This window comes from Tachypleus tridentatus, chromosome 7 (assembly GCF_004210375.1).
Source record: "Tachypleus tridentatus isolate NWPU-2018 chromosome 7, ASM421037v1, whole genome shotgun sequence".
Lineage (NCBI taxonomy): Eukaryota > Metazoa > Arthropoda > Merostomata > Xiphosura > Limulidae > Tachypleus > Tachypleus tridentatus.
This window is the reverse complement of record NC_134831.1, coordinates 38,809,096-38,831,857: the sequence shown is the minus strand read 5'-3', so window position 1 is coordinate 38,831,857 and position 22,762 is coordinate 38,809,096. Positions and strand designations below refer to the sequence as shown.

General features: G+C 33.7%; 1 protein-coding gene across 9 annotated transcripts in view; it reads right to left on the bottom strand.

The window, feature by feature from the left end:
* LOC143255476 (alpha-2C adrenergic receptor-like) overlaps nucleotides 1-22,762 on the bottom strand; it is a 177,456-nt gene that overhangs the window by 21,056 nt on the left and 133,638 nt on the right. For 4 of the 9 annotated variants that reach the window (XM_076511199.1, XM_076511200.1, XM_076511201.1 and 1 more), the window contains one exon: nucleotides 13,922-21,380. The exons of the other annotated variants lie outside the window; for them this stretch is intronic. In XM_076511199.1, coding sequence (XP_076367314.1) covers nucleotides 19,586-21,208 — 1,623 coding nt within the window. In that variant the 5' untranslated portion in view covers nucleotides 21,209-21,380 and the 3' untranslated portion in view covers nucleotides 13,922-19,585. Of the gene's footprint in view, nucleotides 1-13,921; nucleotides 21,381-22,762 lie in introns of those variants that run through there. 9 annotated transcript variants of the gene reach the window in all.

The window sequence follows — 22,762 nt, the reverse complement described above, 5'->3', positions numbered from 1 at the left end:
TTATCTCGTACGTAACGAGACTTCCCGCGTTCAACATTATACACTCATTACAAGAAATTACTTCAGACGTCTGTCCTCTTTTGATACCTGTAAAGTCGTACATCAGACGATTTAATAAGTCGAAAGTAATATACTATCCAGAGAAAGTCTTAAGTGAACAGTTGTTGAAAGACATTCTTCAGATTTTCATACTAACATCAAAGCAATAATCACAAACAATGTCTGGATTTTCATTTTAGGTAACTTTATATTACCTACACTAGTTCAGTTTGTTTGTTTCGTTTTGAAGTTTGTGCAAATCTATTTGATGCCGGTGAAGCTAGAGGGAAAGCAGCGAGTCATCACCACTCACCGCTAACTCTTGAATTACTCATTTAACAACAAATAGTGGGATTGACTGGAGATATAACGTCTCTACGGCTGAAATGTTCGGCGACGGAAATTCGAAACTGCGATCAGCAGATTGCGGCACTGGCGCCTTCACCGCCAGGCCATGCTAGGATCATTGATTCTCTCCCTGATCCATGATACGTAGAACTTCGAAAGAAAACACGTTTGTGTTGGGGTTAATGTTTGTTTGTTTTTTGCATAATAAGTTAAAAACAATTGTCAGTTCAAACAGTATTTATGTAATGATTCAGTGAGTTGATTTCGAGAAATTCAGCTTTGTTTGGGTAAGTGAAAAAGTCACTAAAAAGCAGGTCGTGTGAAGCACAGTGAAACGCTGAGTTTACTGAAAGGGTTAAATATTTTATTTAAAACTCACGAGTGATTTCTAATTTATATAAGTGAAATATGTACAGGTTTTATTTTGCTATATGTAGAAATAAATGTCAAAACGTAAGTATTCCAGTAATATAGCAAGTGATGAGGTTGCATCTGTAGTTACTAAATAAAAATAGATTAGACAGGTCAGTTAATGGTGACGTTATGTTCATGATTTATATATGTGTCTTAGAAGTGAAAACTAAGACTGTTTTTACACAAGTAACACGAGTTTACATATATTAGACATTTAGGTGCATGACTGAAAAATCATATGTGCTGTTATCAATACTACAGGAGCTTTGAGAAGAGCATATTAAAATTAACCAATGGAGGATGGATGGCCCGATTAACACTCCAGGAGCTATGGAGAGTAACAAAAGAGAACACTTGTAGCATATACACGTTTTGATGTGCAACCAATGGAGATGGATGAATGTACATTCATAGCATGGTACACGTTTTGAATATGTAACCTAAGACATTTGTACATACGTAGCCCGTTTAGCATCAAATATTCTTACATAGAAAATAGTTCAGTATTCGTGTGATGTAAACAAAGGTGTAGGAATCAACATAATGTAGAGTAATGATACTGTCCATAGGAGAAACTGGTCGAAACACTATACAAATTAATGGCACTGTCCATAGGAGAAACTGGTCGAAACAGTATACAAATTAATGGCACTGTCCATAGGAGAAACTGGTCGAAACACTATACAAATTAATGGCACTGTCCATAGGAGAAACTGGTCGAAACAAAACGAAGAATAATATTAATGTATAAAGAATAAACTGAATGAAACAGTGTAATCTTTAGTAGAAAGGTTTTACTTCGTCACTGCATAGAATAACCTTAAATGCAACTGGCCCTCTCTCAAAGACCCAATGAAGTAATAAATTGTTCTAATTATTAGTGACCACTTTACTTAGTGGTTTAAAGGCTACAGTCTATTTTTAATATTGTTATTCAACAATGGCTTGGTTATTTATAAAAACTGGGGACGAATTTAAATAGCCAGTTATATTTTTATTTGTGTAAAGTGTTAGGTATATTGCTTAACAGAACTAGTGATCCACACTGTCTAGTGCAAAACTTGTTAATCGAGTTGAACACTTACCATATACAATATGCTAGACAATATCTATACATGTAATGATATGTAACATTTGAATACATGTACGGAGACTGAGTGCATCATATTAAAACAAATTTGGAGCTTTACCACGTTGTTAAAGTTCAAGTCGTCATTTCAATCATTTTCTATCTGACGACTGTGCATCTCGACAATAGCCCTGCAGCACAGTGCCTATTACAAAAGACTATGTTGGAGGAATGTCTTGTGTAAAGCTCAAATCTTCTCATATAAGCTTTCCATAAGTAATCTAGAATCTGAGGGCAACGGTGTTCTAGAGTATGTTTTAACAATTTGACCTTAAGAAATACATAGTCAGTTCATTCAGGAAGTTCATCAATAATTCGTAATACTGAATGATATGAATACTCATTTCATATTCCATCTGCCTGAGGTATACGACTGATGAAATGATTTGTTTTGGAAAAACCTTATGTAAATAAGATATTCTTGAGTTATTTTATATAGAGTCTCATCCATTACTTACTACTGAATCACTCATCTGAACACATCTCGTGATTAAAGTACATAAATAGTTTCAATTTGAAAGAACTGTTATGTATCTTTCTCAAAACAAATATGTCAAACTCGTTTTATTATATAATAACCCAGTTCCTTCTCATGAGGTGTATTAATACATAAATTTACTTTTTATTTATCTAAAGTGCTTTATGTATTGGTTGATTTATTGGTTCTTACATAGTCTCTCCTTCCCATCACCACCTATTTAGTCTCCACATATTATTTTGAAATATTTATTGTTGAACACAAAAAAATCTCTGTTTAACATTAATTTCACTATTTATAATTATTCACAGTTATGTTGTTCATAACCATACCAGTACAGATGTAATTAGGTTGTTTTTATTTAATTTATTCTTAATGTTATGTTCATTGGACAACATTTTCAGTCTAACAATACTTAGTTTGTAAGTCATGTCAGAGGAGTTTCCATTTTCCATTACAACCATGTTTGTGAATTACACCCAAGCTAGTAGATTCCCACTGAAACATTTCACTATAATATTCCTATAAATACCGAAGAATAAACATAAGATTGTAGCGTATTCTCACTGTGATTGTCAAGTGGGCCGTCAACCATTTTTATCATTCCGTATGTTATTTCAATAATGAAAATTGCTTTTGTTTTTAAGCAAACGAGACTGACTGCATTATTTGGTTTTAGAAACAACGAGTGCACCTAACACAATAAACCTGGTCGATACGTTTTGAACTTCCTGAGAAGCTACAGAAGAATATCTTTCTGGTTGTCTGTAATTTAGCAATGTAGGACCAGAGGAAAAGCAGTTAGTCATCACCTTCACCGCCAACTCTTGGGCTACTTTTTTACCAACAATAGTCACATGCTGAAAGGTCGAGCAGGTTTGGCGCGGCAAGGATTCGAAACCGCGGCCCTCCGAGTCTTGTGTCCTAACTACCTGACCATACCGGGCAGCACAATAAGAGCACTCAGGTGCACCAAGTAGTCGCGGGGAACTTTTCAGCTGGATGCCACCCTTTCTTGTCAGCTTATTGAGCGCAAGAAAAAAAACAACTGCTATTGAAGTACGCTTTTTTTACGCTTGTCATTTCCCTAAAAAGTGTCAAAGGTCAGATATTCAATTAAAATCAAATTATTCAAATTGATGCAATAAAATCATTCATGTATGTATTGCTGATATAAAAAATAATAAAGATATATGTAAACCGAACAACAACAAATAATGTACTCAAACACACTCCTTACTTTATGCATCTTCTTCCATCTGAGCTCCTTCCTTCTAAATACTTATTTCAATAAGTCAACAGTAAATGTACCGTTAATTTTGTGAAATTCCCTAACATGAACCAAAAATTAATTGTTCATAAGTTTTTCTCTCAAATTAATTGTTCAGCGCATTCAAAGACTGATGTTTATATTGGGAATTGAAAAAAATAATAAAAATTTTATTGTAATTTACAGATACAGACAATCATTTCGTTATCACATATATCGATAAACTGTGTTTTTGTTTAGTAGTTTCTATGAAAGAAACCTTCTTTAACAAAGACTTCCTGTTTCAATCTACTTAACTTGTTAATTAAACTACTATTAATGTATTGTTTTTTTGTTCAATAATTGTCCCTACTCTGCTAAACCAACACGCTAGAAACCGGGTTTCGATACTTATGGTGGGCTGAGCACAGATATCCTATTATGTAGCTCTGTCCTTAACAAACGAACTATTCAGTAGTTTGTTCTTAAAATAAGGCTTTTTCTACAAATTCTCCCAGTTCTAATGCTTTTGAACCAATGGGTTATACCAGTATTATGATACTTTATGGTGATTTTGTTTAGCAGTTTGTTCTTAAAGTAAGATTTTGTGTATGTGTGTGTGTGAATGTGTTTGTTGTTCATTTGTTTTTTAAAATTTCTTCCACTTTCCAACACAAGTGTACTTGTACATTGCATCAGTGGTGTTTTCTATTTATTTCATTCTTAATGTTGGATTTCTTAGGGAAATAATTCCTTCAGTTCCTAACTCTTTTGAATTTCTTAGTTTAACTGGTAGTTTAGTGTTTTAGTTTTAGATTTTATTCTCTAGTTTATACTTAAAACTAAATTTCTTGTATTACATTTTTCCCCTTTTTGTCATCATTGAACTTGTGTGTTGTACAGTAGAAGTGTAATGGTGTTTGTTATTTAACTTATCCTTCCTGGTTCCATCTTGTGATTTATACTAGTAAAATTATAATGTTTTATTTACTTGGTAGTTTATTTTTAAAACAACGTTGTTCATGTTAAGCATTACTAACCTGAATTCAATAGTACTCAGGAATATGAAAAACATTATACTATTGGTGATGTCCTGTTAATCTCAGTTGCTGGAAGCAAGTGAACTGATAATTGATTCGAGATGTATTTCGACAGCTCTATATCCCAAACTTCCTCGAAGATACCCTTCAATAAACCCACTTCTTCGAAACTGATGGGTCTCTTGCTTATAGAGCTCTGTTCCACTCGATAACAGAAACAAATGACAGGCCTATCGAACGATAGAGAGCATTAAATCTGGCCGTAAACACCTGATTTAGTGCTAATGTTAGCCAAGGGAGCAGCTACTAATTAACAAAATCAATGGGTCGACTCGTGTTAATTACATTGAGTGGGTATGCCTTGAGTTACGATTCTGCTTTGAGATGGGTTTCTTACTTACGAAACTAATTACCATACTCAACTCGGTAGACATTTTCCTGTGACGCTTCATATGATGTCGTAAATCATTCTTAAAAGGATAGTTTAATTTGACGCGGACTAAGAAAGCCCTTTGGCGCTCACCGTTTCTGATGAATTGGCTATCTACCGATTGTTTCTCATTGATTTTTCTGTTTTGCTATAGTTACTTTTATCAAGCTGTCGAGATGCCACATACCGAGAAGAAAGGTCCATGGTTTTAGTCAAAACCTCAACAAATTTAATATAAATATGTTAAATACGTTTTAATAAGGGAGGGGAATTTTTTCTTTAAAAATCTGACATATTATAAGTGATGGCGAAACGAAACACTCTTCTGTAATCCTGCAAGTACATTCAAAATAAAGATGGACGTAAGAATCCTTGGCTACCTGGTGTTACATATTTTATTACTTAAGCATTTTTTTTAGATAGTTTATTCTTTTTATTTTATTCATTCACTTCTGGATAAACTGTAAATTTCAGTTTCAATTAAAATATTTTGTTCTTCAATATTAATATCGAATATTTACTATTAGCCCGTTAAACACGCCAAGATGTATTTAAGTTCAGTACAAGTTAAATCATCAAAGTGTTTAATTATTTTTGTGTTATTTTCGTATACACATTTTGTAAATGTGAGAATCATTCAATTAACTATTTCAATGGTTTCAATAGGATTCCAAATTTTCTACTTCTACATTTCTTTTACAGAATTTATTATCAGCTAGGTGGACGTAGGTGGCTGTTCTTACCTTTCCTTTCCACATGTCTGGTTCATATCTGACTGTTTTAGTAATCCAATGTATTAGAGCACCTTCTTGTTCTAGATGATGATGTTTGCATTGCAGAGACTGTATTGTTGTCTTTTTTCTCTTAATCTAATATTGGAGTCAACAGTCCACAATGAATATTATAAATAGTCTTTCAGTGCTTCGTCTGTTAGATTTGCACTAAATGAGAACTGTTCTGATGCTCTCATCACCTTAGTGCTTTGACAAAGAGGAATATACTTGTATGTCTGTAGTATAATTTCTGATTTGACTAGTGCGAAAGAATATAACTGTTAGACTAGTGTGGGTGGATAAACCTGTTATACTGGTATAAGTGTAAAGACCTTTTAGGCTACTGTGGGTGGATAGATCTCTTAGACTAGTGTGGTTGGATAGATCTTTTATATCATTAGTATGGGTGGATAGGCGTGTTAGACTAGTGTAGACATATAGCTCTATTAGAATAGTGTGGGTGGATAGATTATTAAAATAGTGTGGGTAAAAAGACCTATTAGAATAGTGTAGGTGAATAGATCGATTAGACTACTGTGGGTGGATAGATCTATTAAACTAGTGTAGGTGATAGATGTATTATAATAATGTAGGTGGATAGATAGACCTCTTCAAAATAACATTTAGTTATAAAACTAGTTTAATAATAACCAATAAATAATAATGAAAAACTTTTATCCATGATAAATGTATAAATGATTCTATGTTTTGAAATTAATTCATTTATCATGAGAAAATATCATTGTATTAAGACATATTTAATGAACTAAAATTAATATTTAGTGAAGTGCATACTCGTCTTTTATGTGCATTAATTATAAATCTATAAAAAATGTTCACAGCTGAAGGAAGATACTTTTAATTCATTCCTGGTGAGTAGAGAGATGGTTAAAATTAAAAATCGTTTCAGTCTGATAAAGAATAATATACATATTTAGGCATGGTTAAAAGCTGAAAAAGGCTTAACATTTCAACCAGTAATATTATAGTTATAGTTCGTCATTGATGAAATTCTTTATAAAACCAGGGATCTTGTTCTTTACATACACACTGAAAAGGTACTTTGGTATTTTGTTTGGCTGTTACTGATAGTAATATTAAAATACTTTGGAAGTCCAGAACCTGTTAATAAAAGAGTATTGTTTCGTTTCTTTAATTCCCAAAACCGCGATAAATGAGAAAGGAAGTGGTATATAGAAGTTGAGAATTTTATTGTCAGTACTTGAATAAAATGTTGGGAAGAAACAATTAATTAATTAATCCTGAAGAAAAACATCATTTTGATATGTGATGACACAGAGATTGTTGAGATTTTAAAGGTGACATACACATCTTTGAATGTTCGAAAGGTGACGTGCACATTACATAATGTTTAGAAGTCACACACAGATTGCTGAATGATTAATAATGAAATACACATTTGTTGAATATTTAAAGGAGATATTCACAATGTTGAGTGTTTATAAACGACACAGACATTGTTCAATATTCAAAAGTGACACATGCAGTCATGTGATAAAAGTTAGGACACCCTATGAAAGCCTGTGTATTTGTGTAACATTTTTTGGATATATAGATATTTAATCTCAATTGTAACAATACTGAGAGATTATAGGAATATAACTAAACAATTAAAACTGAAGAAAAGACTTTCCAAGATCTTCTGTAAATGTAAGTCTACAAAAAGGCATATTCTAACCGAGGAAAAAAGTTAGGACACCCTACCTCCTAATAGCTAGTGTTACCCCCTTTGGCTGAAATAACTGCAGTGAAACGCTTCTTGTAGCCATGTACCAGTTTCTGACATCGGCCTGAAGAAAATTTGCCCCACTCCTCAATGCAGAATTCTTTCAGCTGTGAGATGTTTGAGGGGATTTTTTGCATGTACAGCCTGTTTCAAGTCACCCCACAGCATCTCAATGGGATTAAGATCTGGGCTTTGACTCAGCCATTCCAGGACTCTCCATTTCTTAGTTTTCAGCCAGTCCTTGGTGGATTTACTGGTATATTTTAGGTTATTGTCGTGTTGCAGGGTCCAGTTCTGCTCCAGCTTTAATTTTCGTACAGATGGTCTCACATGTTCCTCAAGCACTCTCTGATACACAGTAGAATTCATGGTGGATTCAATGATTGTGAGCTGTCCAGGTCCTGCTGCAGCAAAGCAGCCCCAAACCATAACGCTTCCACCTCCATGCTTCACAGTTGGTATGAGGTTCTTTTCCTGAAATGCTGTATTTGGTTTACGCCAAACATGACCTCTGTTCTGATGTCCAAATAATTCAAATTTGGACTCATCTGCCTAAAAAAAACGTTATTCCAGAAGTTTTGGTCTTCGGCTACATTCTCTCTGGCAAACTTCAGTCTGGTCTTGATGTGTCTCATAGAGAGCAAAGGTTTCCTCCTTGCACACCTCCCATGCCAGTTAAACTTGTGCAGTCTCTTTATGATTGTAGAGGCATGCACTTCCACATCAACAGTAGCCAGAGCCTGCTGTAGGTCTCATGATGACATTTTAAGGTGTTTGGAGACCTCTTTTAACATCTTGCGGCTTGCTCTCGTGGTGAACCTGCTTGGACGACCAGACCTGGGCATGTTGGCAGTTGTTTTGAAAGCTCTCCACTTATTGACTATTTTTCGGACAGTGGACTGGCTGATTTCAAAATACTTTGGGATATTTTTTAAATCCCTTACCAGACTCATAAGCTGCTACAATTTTCTTTCTGAAGTCATCAGACAGCTCTTTTGCTCTCACCATGGTGCTCACTCTCACTTCAACAGTCAGGAGCACACCAAACTAAATGTTTAAGGTTTAAATAGGGCAAGCCTCATTTAAAATGCTGAGTAATGATCTTCTAATCATGTGCACCTGGTGTGATACACCTGTGTGTGAGTTGAGCCATTTTAAGTGGGAATAAATTTTGTGTGTCCTAACTTTTACTTCAGTAAGAATATGCATTTTTGTAGAATTACATTTACAGAAGATCTTGAAAAGTCTTTTCTTTTGTTTTAATTGTTTAGTTATATTCCTATAATCTCTCAGTATTGTTAAAATTGAGATTAGATATCTATATATCCAAAAATGTTACAAATATACTCAAGCTTTCATTCGGTGTCCTACCTTTTTTACATGACTGTACATTGTTGAATGTCCAAAAGGTGAAATACACATTGTTGAATATTTAAAGATGGTATACACATTGTTTAGTGTTTAAAAGCGATATGATATTGTTGAATTTCAAAAAGGTGGCATACGCATGTTGAATGATTAAAGGTTTAATACACTTTGTTGAGTGTTTATAAGTGACAGGCAGTTTGCATATTTATCCACAGTAAGCAGAATGGTCTATCCACAATATGTGCATGATATATCATTTATGTTGTTGTTTCAAACGAATAACAAGACTTAAATAGAATTTACGACTGTCATTTAAATTAAATAATCATTCTAGTTTGTCTCTTAGTTTTACAGAAGAGAACAATACTTAGTGGAAAATTCACGAGTATTGTTTTATTACAGGATTTTAGTTCTGGTTTTGTGTCTGGTACCTATAATAGAAAAGAGTATTTCTCTGGTATGGTAGCAATTACATAAATTTGTAATTAGTGTAACTTAACCAAGATTATTATAAGAATATAGTATGATTTATTTCACCGCACAATTAAGAGAAAATTTTATTAAATAACATATCTAACACAGTACAGAGGTTTCATTATAAGTTTCTTATTTCGAGCTGAATAAATCTTAACCAAATGTGTTAAAGAACGAAAATAGAATCTCTTCCCTCAAGAAGTGCAACTGTTGCCCTCTGGTGCTTTGTCTGAGAAGCTTAATAAAGAACTAATGTGCACGTTTTCGCCAACGGTAATCTTAATGAAATTTCCTAAGGACTGAACAAGTGGTAACTGTCTTGAAACGGCAGTTCTTCTGGATTCTTTGTTGACCGCTGGTATAATTAATTAAATTCTTAACCAGGAGTTTAAAATATCGTAAAGAAACGATATCCTAGAACATTCTTTTGTTTTAGCTCGATCACAAAATTCTGTGCTTGGCTATGAAGTTCCAGGTTATAGGTAGAAAAAAGAACTAATTGATGCAATAAAGATTCTTCGTTTTTTAATGTTCTAAACAAGGCGTTTAATTAATACTTTTAAAATATATTATTAGCGTACAAAATTTACTGCAGTTTTGTAAAATACAAGTGTGGTCGTAAGAGGAAAAGAGCATTTTTGCTTAGTTTCATACGTTTCAATTTAAGCTTACCGTTAAAGAGCAAGGCGACTTTGTTTACTAAAGGTTCGTAAATCTATGGTCTGCTTTTTGTGTTGTAGCATCTTCCTGGCAGAAAGAACAAAGACGAACGTGCCAAAGATAACCTTGAACATGATAAATCCAGAAGGAAAATGGTTAGGGACTTACGTGGAGAGAAAATTAGACTCTTTTCTCTTAGGAATTAAGACATTTCAGAAGGGACACCTGCTGGCTGATCGAAATCTGTAATCAGTGAACGGTAAACAGGAATTGTGACCCATCCACAGTATTGATTACGCTAAAGAAAACTGTTTCTCGACTTTGTGACGAATTGATCATGTTTTTATTATGTTTGATGTAGAACATACTTCTGTACGAAACGATAATAAAGCTACACTAATGAATGCATCAGTGCTTTTCTCAAATAACATACAGCTGTAATAATCCGTTTAAAGGTAGAACACAAAATAATCATACATGCTTTAAATGTACCTTATATATAAACACCAACATTATAGTTTACTTTCTGTATGAACACACAAATAATTGTTGTGTTTAAAAGCGACATAGACACTGTCCAATATTTAAAGGTGACACATACATTGTTGAATGTTCAAAAGGTGACATACACATTGTTGAATATTTAAAGGTCATATACACATTGTTGAGTATTTAAAGGCGACATAGACATTGTTGAATTTCAAAAAGGTGTCCAATACGTAACATAATGTTTAAAAGTGATATTAACATGTTGAATAATCACAATTATCTGATATACGTAGCGCTTAGTAAACCTCTTCAAAGGTATTAATGATACATAATAAACCTATTAGCTGATACCATTAATTAAAACTCATGATAAGGTTAACAAAACGTAATGCTTAGTAAAACTCTTAGCTTATGTTAGTTATGTTTAATAAAACTCTAGAGCAGATATTGTAATGGTTAGTAAATCTTTTCGGAAGTATTAGCAATACTTATTTAGCCTTCGTAGCAGATAGCATTACTGATTAGTAAGAGGTATTAGATTAACCAGTTAACAAAACGTAATGCTTAGTAAAGCTTCTTAGAAAAGTTAATAATGTTTATTGAACCTTCTAACGCATGCTCGTAATGCTAAGGACACTGGTACAAAATAAATCAGCAAATAAACCTAAATTTTCTAAATGAGTCACATCTCTTCTAACCAAGAGTACCAGACACTAAACAAACCAGTCAATAACACTGAAGAAGAAAGGTCACCAAGGGAATCAGACACTAAACAAACAAACCATGAATACTGATGAAGAAAAGTCACCAACAGAACCAGACGCTAAACAAATCAGTCAACAACACTGAACAAGAAAGTCACCGAGAGACTCAATTATTAAACAAACCAGCCAAAAATACTGAAGAAAAATAATTTACAAAACCATACTTGTAAAGCAACCAGCAAACGAAACTGGTTGAGTAAGTCCTTAATAGAGCCAACTATTTGCAACCTTTGATAAACTGGCTGTAAAGTCTCCTCATACGAAAGTTTAACCTAACAATGTTTTTATTTTTTTCCATTAACTGATATAATCATATTATAGTTTTATTTAGGTGCACAAGAAATTACGTGTATGCTTTACGTCGTATATCACAAGAACAAGATATTCAACACACCTTTTAAATTACAATTAGAAAGGACTTTTCACTTAAGAATTTTTTGGTTGCTGTAGTAACAGTTTCTATTGTCTCCTGATCGTATAAAATAGCTCAGGTTTTCCAAGTTAATACTTTGAGCTATCTATTTATCAATTATATTTTATTTGGATATATATTAAATATAACCACACTTGCTCTTTGATGCAGATGGGAAAGGCTTATGGAGGCTCAGAACCAACTCTTGTCAAGATAAGTGTGTTTGTGTTTTTCTTATAGCAAAGCCACATCGGGCTATCTGCTCAGCCCACCGAGGGGAATCGAACCCCTGATTTTAGCGTTGTAAATCCGGAAACATACCGCTGTACTAGCGGGCGGCATCAAGATAAGAGAACACCATTACAGCAACATCTGTTTCTTCAGGTCTGATCCAACCGAAACCTTTATTAAAATGATATTAACGCAAAACTTCTTAGTTATCTTATTTTAATGTCAAACAGTTCTGAGAGGCGGAGATCCTAAAATAAGACGCACAAACCAGGATAATGTCTTAATCCTGGAAAACTAATATAAGTTTAGCAACAAACACAGATGTAGTAATTATCATAATAAGACAAACAATAAAAAAGTCCATGACACTGGAAAGAAGATAAAGTAAAAAAGGAGAACTTGTATGTTTCCTCATTTAATACAGAATGATCCAACTGTTGTTATTCGGGTTAAAATCCGAAACGTCGGAATTCTAAAACATAAACTAAAATGAACATCCAATTAATGTTACATCACAAGAGAAGCAGATACATTATACTGGCATTAAGGTATACATCATGACATTTATCGTTTGTTTCTTTCACACTTTTCAAACAGTTCATTATTTATTACGAACTACAAAGTAAGTGTGTATATAAAAAAAAAAAACTCTTCAGATTCATATTTCATTTGCCACAAGTGAAGAATCAAGAAAGAAAGTGAAGCCTTTCGTTTAGTATCAGAACTCATCAGTTCGGCTGATTGTATATTTTTTGTTAAAATTCCTTATGAGTCACTTAAAGGTTAAATTTGAAGTACTTAATTAGAAGGAAAGGCAGCCAGTAGAAGACAGCTCGTTGGCTACTCTAATCTAATACTAGGATTCCACTATTATTTTTATAAGGCACCTATGGCGCCAACTGCAGACTATGATTTTTCTTTTGGAATGATAGTCACAGATTCCAAGGACTATAAGCATTCACATCAACCAGTTGGAAAACGGAAAAACTGTGAGGCTATCTCTTGTAATTTGAGTTCAACAGTAATGTGTAATACCAGTAGAGTAAATATAACAGCAGTATAAGGAATGATCATTCAGGTGAACATGAGATAATACAACAGTTTACTTAGATTTCAGGTAGAGATTGTCTGATAATGGACGAAGATTCTCGTGGCTAAAGTTTATGGTATGTAAAAGGCATGTCTAAGATAAAAAATCTGTTATCACCTAATATTGGTAAGCTAAGAGTTTAACTGTTTTCTTCAACAGGTAATACGCACGCTGTTTCTAGGTAACATCAGTGTGTTGGGTATTAACTAGTGTATTAATCTAGTAACTTACACACTCTTTATATGTCACATCAGTTTGTTAAACGTTAACCACTGTTTTGTAGTGGTAATATGTTCCTAAGTAACATCAGTGTGTTGGATGTTAACTGGTGTATTCTCCTAGTAACCTACACTCTGTTACTTGGTGAAATTATTGGGTTAGATTTCAAACACTCTTTTAAACTGGAAACATTTTCACTGTGACTTGGTAACATCAGTATGTTGGATGTCGGCCCGGCATGGCCAGATGGTTAGGGCGCTCGACTCATAATCTAAATGTCGCAGCTTCGAATCCCCGTCACACCAAATATGTTTGCCCTTTCAAGTATGGGGCGTTATATCGGTAAGATCAATCCCACTATCCGATGATAAAGGAGTATCTCATGAGTAGGCAGAGGATGGTGAATGCTAGCTGCCTTATTATTAATAAGGAAACAAAATAAAGAATTTTGTCATCAAAATATTGGAATACAAAAATATATTCATCACGAAATACTATAATACAAGTTATATTCTTCATTTCCAAAAACTAAAATAAAACGGAGACACAGACTGATGTGGAGAATAAAGCACCAGTTTTTATTGCAAGATGTTCGCAGTAATTTTTAAACATCTCTGTACAATAACGACACATAATCTCGAACTAGGTCAAATCAATTTACAACTCAATTTACTGACAGTAAATATTTGTCTAAATGTTTAATAAGTGATGAAATTCTGTGTTAATCTTTGGAGTAAAACATCAGTTAAGAAGCAGTTAATCATGTTGTAAATAGCCTGACCTATATTCAAGTGAAAAACATAGGAGAGAGAATAATACAAAATAATAATACCTTAGTTTGTGAAGAACAATACCCCCCCCCTTCATTAAACTTGTTTCTGTATTTTATAGATCACTGGGTTAATTTTTTTATTGTGCGGTTTAAACCAGATTATCTCCTGTTTTGAATGTTACTTTGGTGTGTATTAGAACGCTGGAAAAATCTTGTTATATTATATTACAAGGAAACTTATTTTTTTCCGTCTGCTGTAGAACCAATTACACATAGTTTACATATTACATGTTCAAAAAAGAATTGCTTCATATAAATGTGATTCTTATTACTCTAGTTGCATTTACATGAATTTAAAACACAATAACCAGTAATAAGTACAATTATATTTCCAGAATAACCTCAAGAGAAACATAGTAAACCGTCTAACTTATGAATTAAGTTAAAAGCATACGATAATAAATATACAACGTGAGTTTTATAAAAACTCCTGCTGAGGCAGGATAAATAAATTAGATTTATTTTAATTTAATAATCAAAATAAAATTTGCAGTTTTAAAAAACTGCAAAACGGAATGACCCACATTTCTTGTCATTTACTGAGTAACTGGTGTGGCAAAACGGTATGACCCACATTTCTTGTCATTTACCGAGTAACTGGTGTGGCAAAACGATATAACCCACATTTCTTGTCATTTACCGAGTAACTGGTGTGGCAAAACGATATAACCCACATTTCTTGTCATTTGCTTACTTTTCTTATTTTGACATTTGTAGTTGATGGTTACGTATTTTATAGATACCTTATGAAATGTTCTTAAAAATGCACCAGAATTGTGAAACAGAACGGGTTCCATGAACAGTGTTAGATTTGGTTGTTTATCTTGCTCAAAATCTTGTTTGTCATGTATGGAAATAGGTTTCTCTACACAGGCACATTTCATTAAAATCACAAGGAGAAAATATTATTTTCCTATAAAACATATTTCTGGTTGAGGGACCGTTTTATCTATACAAACTATTAACGTTAGAGTCGGGAAAGATAGATTTTTACCTGCATCAGCTTCAAACGTTAGAACTGGAAGAGACAGTCTTTACCTACACAAGTTGAAAACGTTTGGGTTGGGAAAAACAGTTATTCCTACATAGTCTACAAACGTTAGGGTTGGAAGAGACAGTTTTTACCTACACGAATTGTAAACGTTAGCGTTACAAACGCCAGAGTTGGAGAGACCGTTCTATCAACAGAAGCTGCAAACGGCAGGGTTGGAAGAGTCTTGGCTAAGCATTGCAGATTCGGAGAATTAAAAAAAAATGCGTTAAAACTAAGCATTTATGCCAAATGTTTTGTCTCTCAAAGCTATAATAAATGTTTCCAAAAAGGAGGTACCATGTAATTTAGTTTCTGCAATAATGGATAAAAAACAGACCTTACCTGAAATTACGAATAACTGAATATTGAGTATTTGTCGTGAGTAAGTAACAAACGTTTATCATAAAAACTATCGGGATACGTAATATACTGGTATATTTAAAATAACAATTGGTGTTGGTTTATAAAGACATTAGTTTTACAAGGTCGTGATTTGAACTGCCGTCTTAGGTAGGGTTAACAAATATTTCATAACGTTAGATTCTACCAGAATCCTAGTTCACATAAATGCACATTTAAATGAACCAAATTAGAAGAATACAGAAGCTTGTAATCGTAATAGGGCTGCTGTTTACTGTTTAACATATTTAATGCTATTTATGCAGAAACAAAGAGAGTTCTCGACGAAGGAATGAACTTTCTAAAACTTAATAACCATGATAGAAGCACGTGGTATTGTTCAGAATATTTAAATGTAAATGTGACAGAACCAGTGTCTCAATTTGGCAAGTCAATAAAGTTTATTTTATGTACAATACTTTCGAAAAAACATAAACCAACATGAAGCTACGTAACAACTTCGTAACATGGACCAACATAAGGCTACACACCAACTCAATAACATAAGCCTACATAAAGTTATATAACAACTCAATAACATAGACCAAAATAAGGCTAAATATCAACTAAAAAACATAAACCAGCATAAAGCTACATATTAGCTCAAAAGCAAAGATAAAAATAGAGCTACATGCAAACATAACAGCCTAAACCACCACAAGGCTACACACTAATAGCACACACCAACGCAACGCAACATAATAATCCAATCTCAACTAGAGTAAGTCTAAATATTAACGAAATAACATAAATAAACATAAAGCTGTATACCAACTAGATAATGCAAGAAAACTTCAGACTATAACCCGGATCAGTAACCCTAACCAATACAAGGCAATAATACCAAATCCCAACTCAATAATGTAAGTGAACGTCAGAGTATATTCCGGCTCGGTAACCCTAACCAACATGAGAACATAAGCCAACTAAGTAATGTAAATAAAGGTGAAACAAACCAATTTAATAAGATTAACTTATGAAAGATTATATAATGATCCACCAATGTAAATCTCATTCTACTGAAACTCAAACCTTATATTAATTAGGTTATAAAACAACATAGCTTCTTTCCATAATCAATATAACAATCTTTTGAAGGAAACAGGCAATTATCATAGGTCAGCTAAAATTATATGCTGAAGTTACCTCCAGATCATAATGGACAGAACATTTATTTTTAGAATCAGATATTACAAAACCAGCCAAAAATAGACGGTAAAGTTAAGTTGAAACCGTACTGCAGCAATATGTGTATGTTTACATTATTTTATCTAAGGCAGAATACTATCATATCTTCAGATAAGTCTGGATACTCAAGTTAGATCCAGAACACAATGGAAATAAACGTCTTCCTGTGGTTGTGGTTTTTGTGGTTACGATCGAACGACCAGTTAAATTTAGGTATCGAAGTATGAAAGTTTCTGACTTGGGCTTCAAAGTTGACCCTTTTTATAATTTTCTTGCCCTGCCCGCAAATGAAGACTTTTTTATGAGTTTTCTAAAGGGGACAGACTACGTAACTAATATGTATGTATATATATATATAATATACGATCAGTAATTACGCTAATATGAGGGTTACTGTCACAAGTCATTGATAGTAAGCTGATAATAATATGATAATTAACGTTCTTGCGATAATAGCTCCACCTTATAAGTTCTTCACTGTGAAAATGTGTTTTACAACATCATTTAAAGATATTTATACTAAAATAGCTATTAAACACAGACATCTTGACTCGATTGTTATCCACATGTAAAACCACATTAGAATATTCAATGAAAGATAAAACAATTATCAATTCATATTAAATGATGGGTAAGAATGACATACGATTTCATCAAATATATATATATATATACATATTTAAAGAACTTTCAAGCTATTAAATAACGTATTATCACAAATATACAATCTCAGTGAATTTTTAAGTATAACGGTATTTAGAAGTAATGTAAAAACTGTTGGTGTAGCTTGTAAGTAGCAGTGGTCAGTGGTAACATAAACAATCTTCATAATGCTTGTTAATAGCAGTGTTCAGTAGTACCATAAATACTATTGGCACAGCTTGTCAATAGCAGTGTTCAGTAGTAACATAAATACCTTTGGTACAGCTTGTCAATAGCAGTGTTCAGTAGTAACATAAATATTGTTGATATAGTTTGTCAATAGCAGTGTTCAGTAGTAATATAAACAATGTTGGTATAGCTTGTCAATAGTAATGTTCAGCAGTAACATAATATTGGTATAGTTTGTCAATAGCAATGTTCAGTAGTCACATATTGTTGGTATAGTTTGTCAATAACAATGTTCAGTAGTAACATACATACTGTTGATATAGCTTGTCATTAGCAGTGTTTAGTAGTAACATAAACAATGTTGGTATAGCTTGTCAATAACATTGTTCAGTAGTAACATAAACAATGTTAGTATAGCTTGTCAATAGCAATGTTCAGTAGGAACATAAACACGTGTTCGTTAGTAACGTCAATATTGTTCATGTTATTCTATTGCAATACATAGTTGTGTATTTCCTAGTGTGGTTGAAATCACTAAGATATACCCGCCCAATAAATTTAAAGTTTTTTTGAGAATTATAACAGTCCAACATGTTTGAGGTTATTGTAATTTTGTCGAATGGCTTTCACATACTACATTATAAACTGTTTAGTGAGGTTTGAACGTGTTTTACTGACATCAACCTGTAATTATGAATTATATAATAAGACTAAATTAATTAATTAATTAATATTTCAGTTTTCTACGTTTTTGTTTTCTTCAGGAAACCGAAATATTTCATTTTTAGATTATATATTTAAACACTAAAGGTACTGTTTCAGAATAACCCTATATCATGTCATTCATAGAAAGATAAACCTTGGTAACAGTATGCTATTTTCTTTTGTTTCTCTGTAATTATCCTGAGTCAGTAGAAGACATATGAAAGACTATACATCATTGTTATATTATAATATATATGGTTATTAAATCTTCAATCTACTGAAGTGTATTTGGGCTCTGAATGTCACAATATACATAAGCAACAATAAGTTAAGGTTATAGTAAGAATATATTTTACACGACATTTATAACCACATATAATAGCAACAATAACATGAACTAGAATTAACAAATTTTCAAGAAGAAAATTCAGAATAATGTCGGTAAAAACGACATTGTTAAAACACAGATAAAAATATATATATATATATTATGTTAAGTTATCGTATCCTCTGTAAATCCATTGACCACAGCCTGTCACTTCATAATGCTTAAGTCTCTATCTTCTATCAGGTTAAAATTATCCAATCCAGAAAAAAAATAACAGTTGAAAACACATTTCGGAAATATCGCTTACGTCACTTCCACAATTGACAGATAATATTAAATATGAGATTACATAATGTGAAATAGTAAAATCGTTAGTATATGTAGAACATCGTTTAAAGACCATTTACACACATACGAAAGAAGAAACTTTAATAGACACTAAAGATGAAAACAGATTCTAGCCAAACATCAAAATATATCCTACTTTGATCGCACATACGAAAAAACCGGTAATAAAACGAAGTTACAGCTAACAGTACCAGCAAGTTGGTAATGTGAACACAACATTTAGTTTCGTAATTAATTATCTTATAATGCGAATTTACCTGAAAACATCATATCATGTAATTGCACATTTCTTAAAATACTAAAACCAAAGTTACTTGAATAAATTACACTTAAGTATCAGGAATCTTTTTTGCAACAACATTCAGAGAGTCGTATGGAATATGATGTTTAGAGCAGTCCAGAGCAGTTAGCTGTTTTGAACTAACCTCCTTTTCTGAAGATGCTATTCCTAGCTCTTCCATAACCTCCACAAACTAATAACGTCCATAGGCACTTCCTTTCTTCAGCTAGATTGGAAGACTTTTGGTAACAGTATGTTTCCCAGCAGTTATTTGATTCTGAGTTTAACTATTTAAAGAGAATCTTACGAAACGCTTTTCGAAAATCTCTGTTAAAAATTGTGTAAATGATAGGATTCAAGGCAGAGTTACAATATCCTAGCCAAAACGCCACAGCAAACCACATATTTTCGATATGACAGCTATTACAGATCGCGGCTAAAACGTAAATAAGGAAAAACGGTAGCCATGCCAATATGAAAGAAGTCATAATTATACCTAAGATCAAAGTAGCTCGTCGCTCTCTCGCCTTGGCAATTTTCCTTTTCTGTCTCTCCGTGTCAGAAGCTGTGTGGGACCGTGTCAAGGGTTGATGTAGGTACGACACCTTCTTTCCCTTCCCTTTCTTCAAACCGGTTTCTGCATCATAGGAATCTTCTTCCCTGTCGAAGTTTGCCAAAGAAAGTGTCGACCCGAAACTCCTTATCAGTCGTGGAGCGCTCAGAAAGGAATATTTTATTGTTGATTCTGACTGGGAGGGGTTCGTTTCACTAGTGTTGGCTTTGGCGTGGCTATTTCCATTATTTCGCGAAGAGCTTTTGTTCTCCGGCATACTTGTTTCAGAGACCTCGACGATAGGTGTACCTTCCTCTCTCGGTTGTTCTGATGTTTCCACGTCAGACTCGCCGTAAGCTTCTGCGGACGTCTCGATTATAATTTGCGGTGTCGATGTTATACGTGAAGTCGGTTTCACGTGGTAGCTACCACTACCATTCACTTTAAGTTCGTGACTTCCCTTATCAGGAGGACTAGGCTGACTGAGACTGGTGCATGTTGTGGTGGCAGTTGTGGTTGTAGACTTATCTCTACCAGGGCCAGTCGTCAACTCGAGCGGTTGCTGTTTTTTCTTCACGTGTCTCCTCGCTCGCGACCTCGCTGCAATAAATATTCGAATGTAGACAAAAACCATGACGATAGCGGGAACATAAAAAGATCCGAGGGCCGAATACAGGACATACCCAATATCCTCGCTGACGTTACACACCGGATATATGGACGGTTCGTCCGGTTTCTTCCAGCCCACGAGCGGAGGCAGCGATATCAATGCCGACAGAAGCCAGACGAAACAGATCATCCCCATGGCTCTAGATGGGGTTCGTTTCTTGAGATACTCCACAGCGTGAGTTACAGACCAGTATCTGTCGAGACTAATCAAACACAAGTTATTTATGGACGCTGTGCAGAGAAGAACGTCCAGGGCGGCGTGAATGTCGCACCAAACAGTACCAAATATCCAGTACCCCATGAGCTCGTTGGCGAGAGAAAATGGCATAATAATCAATCCAACCAAAAAATCGGACACCGCCAGAGAAGCTATGAACCAGTTCTGTATGGTTTTTAACGTCTTCTCTGTAGCGATTGCTATGCATACGAGCATGTTTCCCACGACAATGACAACCATAATGCACGTGACGAACAAAGCCGTGAGGATGATATGAAGAAAAGAATAGCCACTAGGATATGGCGACCCGTTCCAGAATGTGGAGTCTGTTGGGATGACGGTTTGTGAATCATTTGGTGTCGTCAGGTTATTCAATGTTTCCGTTGAATTATATTCACTTGTGTTGTCATACAAGTAGAATAAACTGATGTTAGTGTTGTTAACAAAAAGCTCCATGTTGCCACGCTTCATAAGAAGCGAATGTGTTCCTGGTTTCTCGTATAGGCTAAAGTACTGTCACCAGTAGAAAATTGAACAACCTGCTGGTTGGTATACTTCCCTCACTTGTTTCGTTTTAAGAAGAGGGAGCTCAGAGATGATTATCTCGCTAAGTTCTGCCCTGTATTCATGGCTGTCGGGAAACCTGGTAAAAACAAAAAAGTAGAAAGAAATGCAATATTATTTGTATATGAGAACACGAATATAAAAAGTTTACACTGTGTGTCACAATTCAGGTTTTCGGAATCTTTAAACAGTACACTAAGTTTTACCTAATAATGTTAAATATTTGATAGGATGCTACACATACGACTCATATAGTGTTTCATCTTATGCCTAAATTACTGCCCTAAATTTTGCTTACACATAAGAAAGCATAATTTAGATTCTATCTGTGCATCTTAAACAGTGTAATACATTCTGTTTATGCATCTGAAACAGTGTACTACATTCTGTTTATGCATCTGAAAAAGTGAACTACATTCTATTTATACATCTGAAACAGTGTACTACATTCTGTTTATACATCTGAAACAGTGTAATACATTCTGTTTATACATATGAAACAGTGCAGTACATTCTGTTTATGCACCTGAAACAGTGCAGTACATTCTGTTTATGCACCTGAAACAGTGTACTACATTTTGTTTATATATCTGAAACAGTGTACTACATTCTGTTTATACACCTGAAATTGTCTACTACATTCTGTTTATACACCTGAAATTGTCTACTACATTTTATTTAAAATAGTATACTTGATTCTTTCAGTACGTCTAAAATTCTGTACCAGGTTCTATTTATACATCTGAAATACTGTACCCGATTATGTATATACAAATGAAATAGTGTACCAGATTATGTATATACAAATGAAATACTGTACCAGATTCTGTTTATGCATCTGAAGTACTGTACCAGATTCTGTTTATACATCTGAAGTACTGTACCAGATTTTGTCCGTACATATGATATACTGTACCAGATTCTATTTATGGATCTGAAATACTGTACCAGATTCTATTTATAGATCTGAAATACTGTACCAGATTCTATTTATAGATCTGAAATACTGTACCATATTCTGTTTATGCATCTGAAGTACTGTACCAGATTATGTTTATACATCTGAAGTACTGTACCAGATTTTGTCTGTACACGTGAAGTACTGTACCAGATTATGTCTGTGCATGTGAAGTACTGTACCAGATTTTGTCTGTACATGTGAAGTAGCTCATCACATTCTGCCTAAGATTACTCCAATATTGTTTGTTTGAAGACAAATTTCAAAATTAGATTTCTAGATTAAATACAAAGACACAGAATGAATAACATTTAATATTAATTAGGAAACTTAATTCCTGCTGGGGAAACATTAGTCTTAATGTGTTCACATATATAGATATAGGTACTGAAAATACTGTATACACGTCAAGTAATTCCTAACATAAATAAACCAGTAGGAAAAGAAAGTTGTTACCGAACAAAGTACCCATATTCTCACGACGTCATAAGTGACGTAAGATA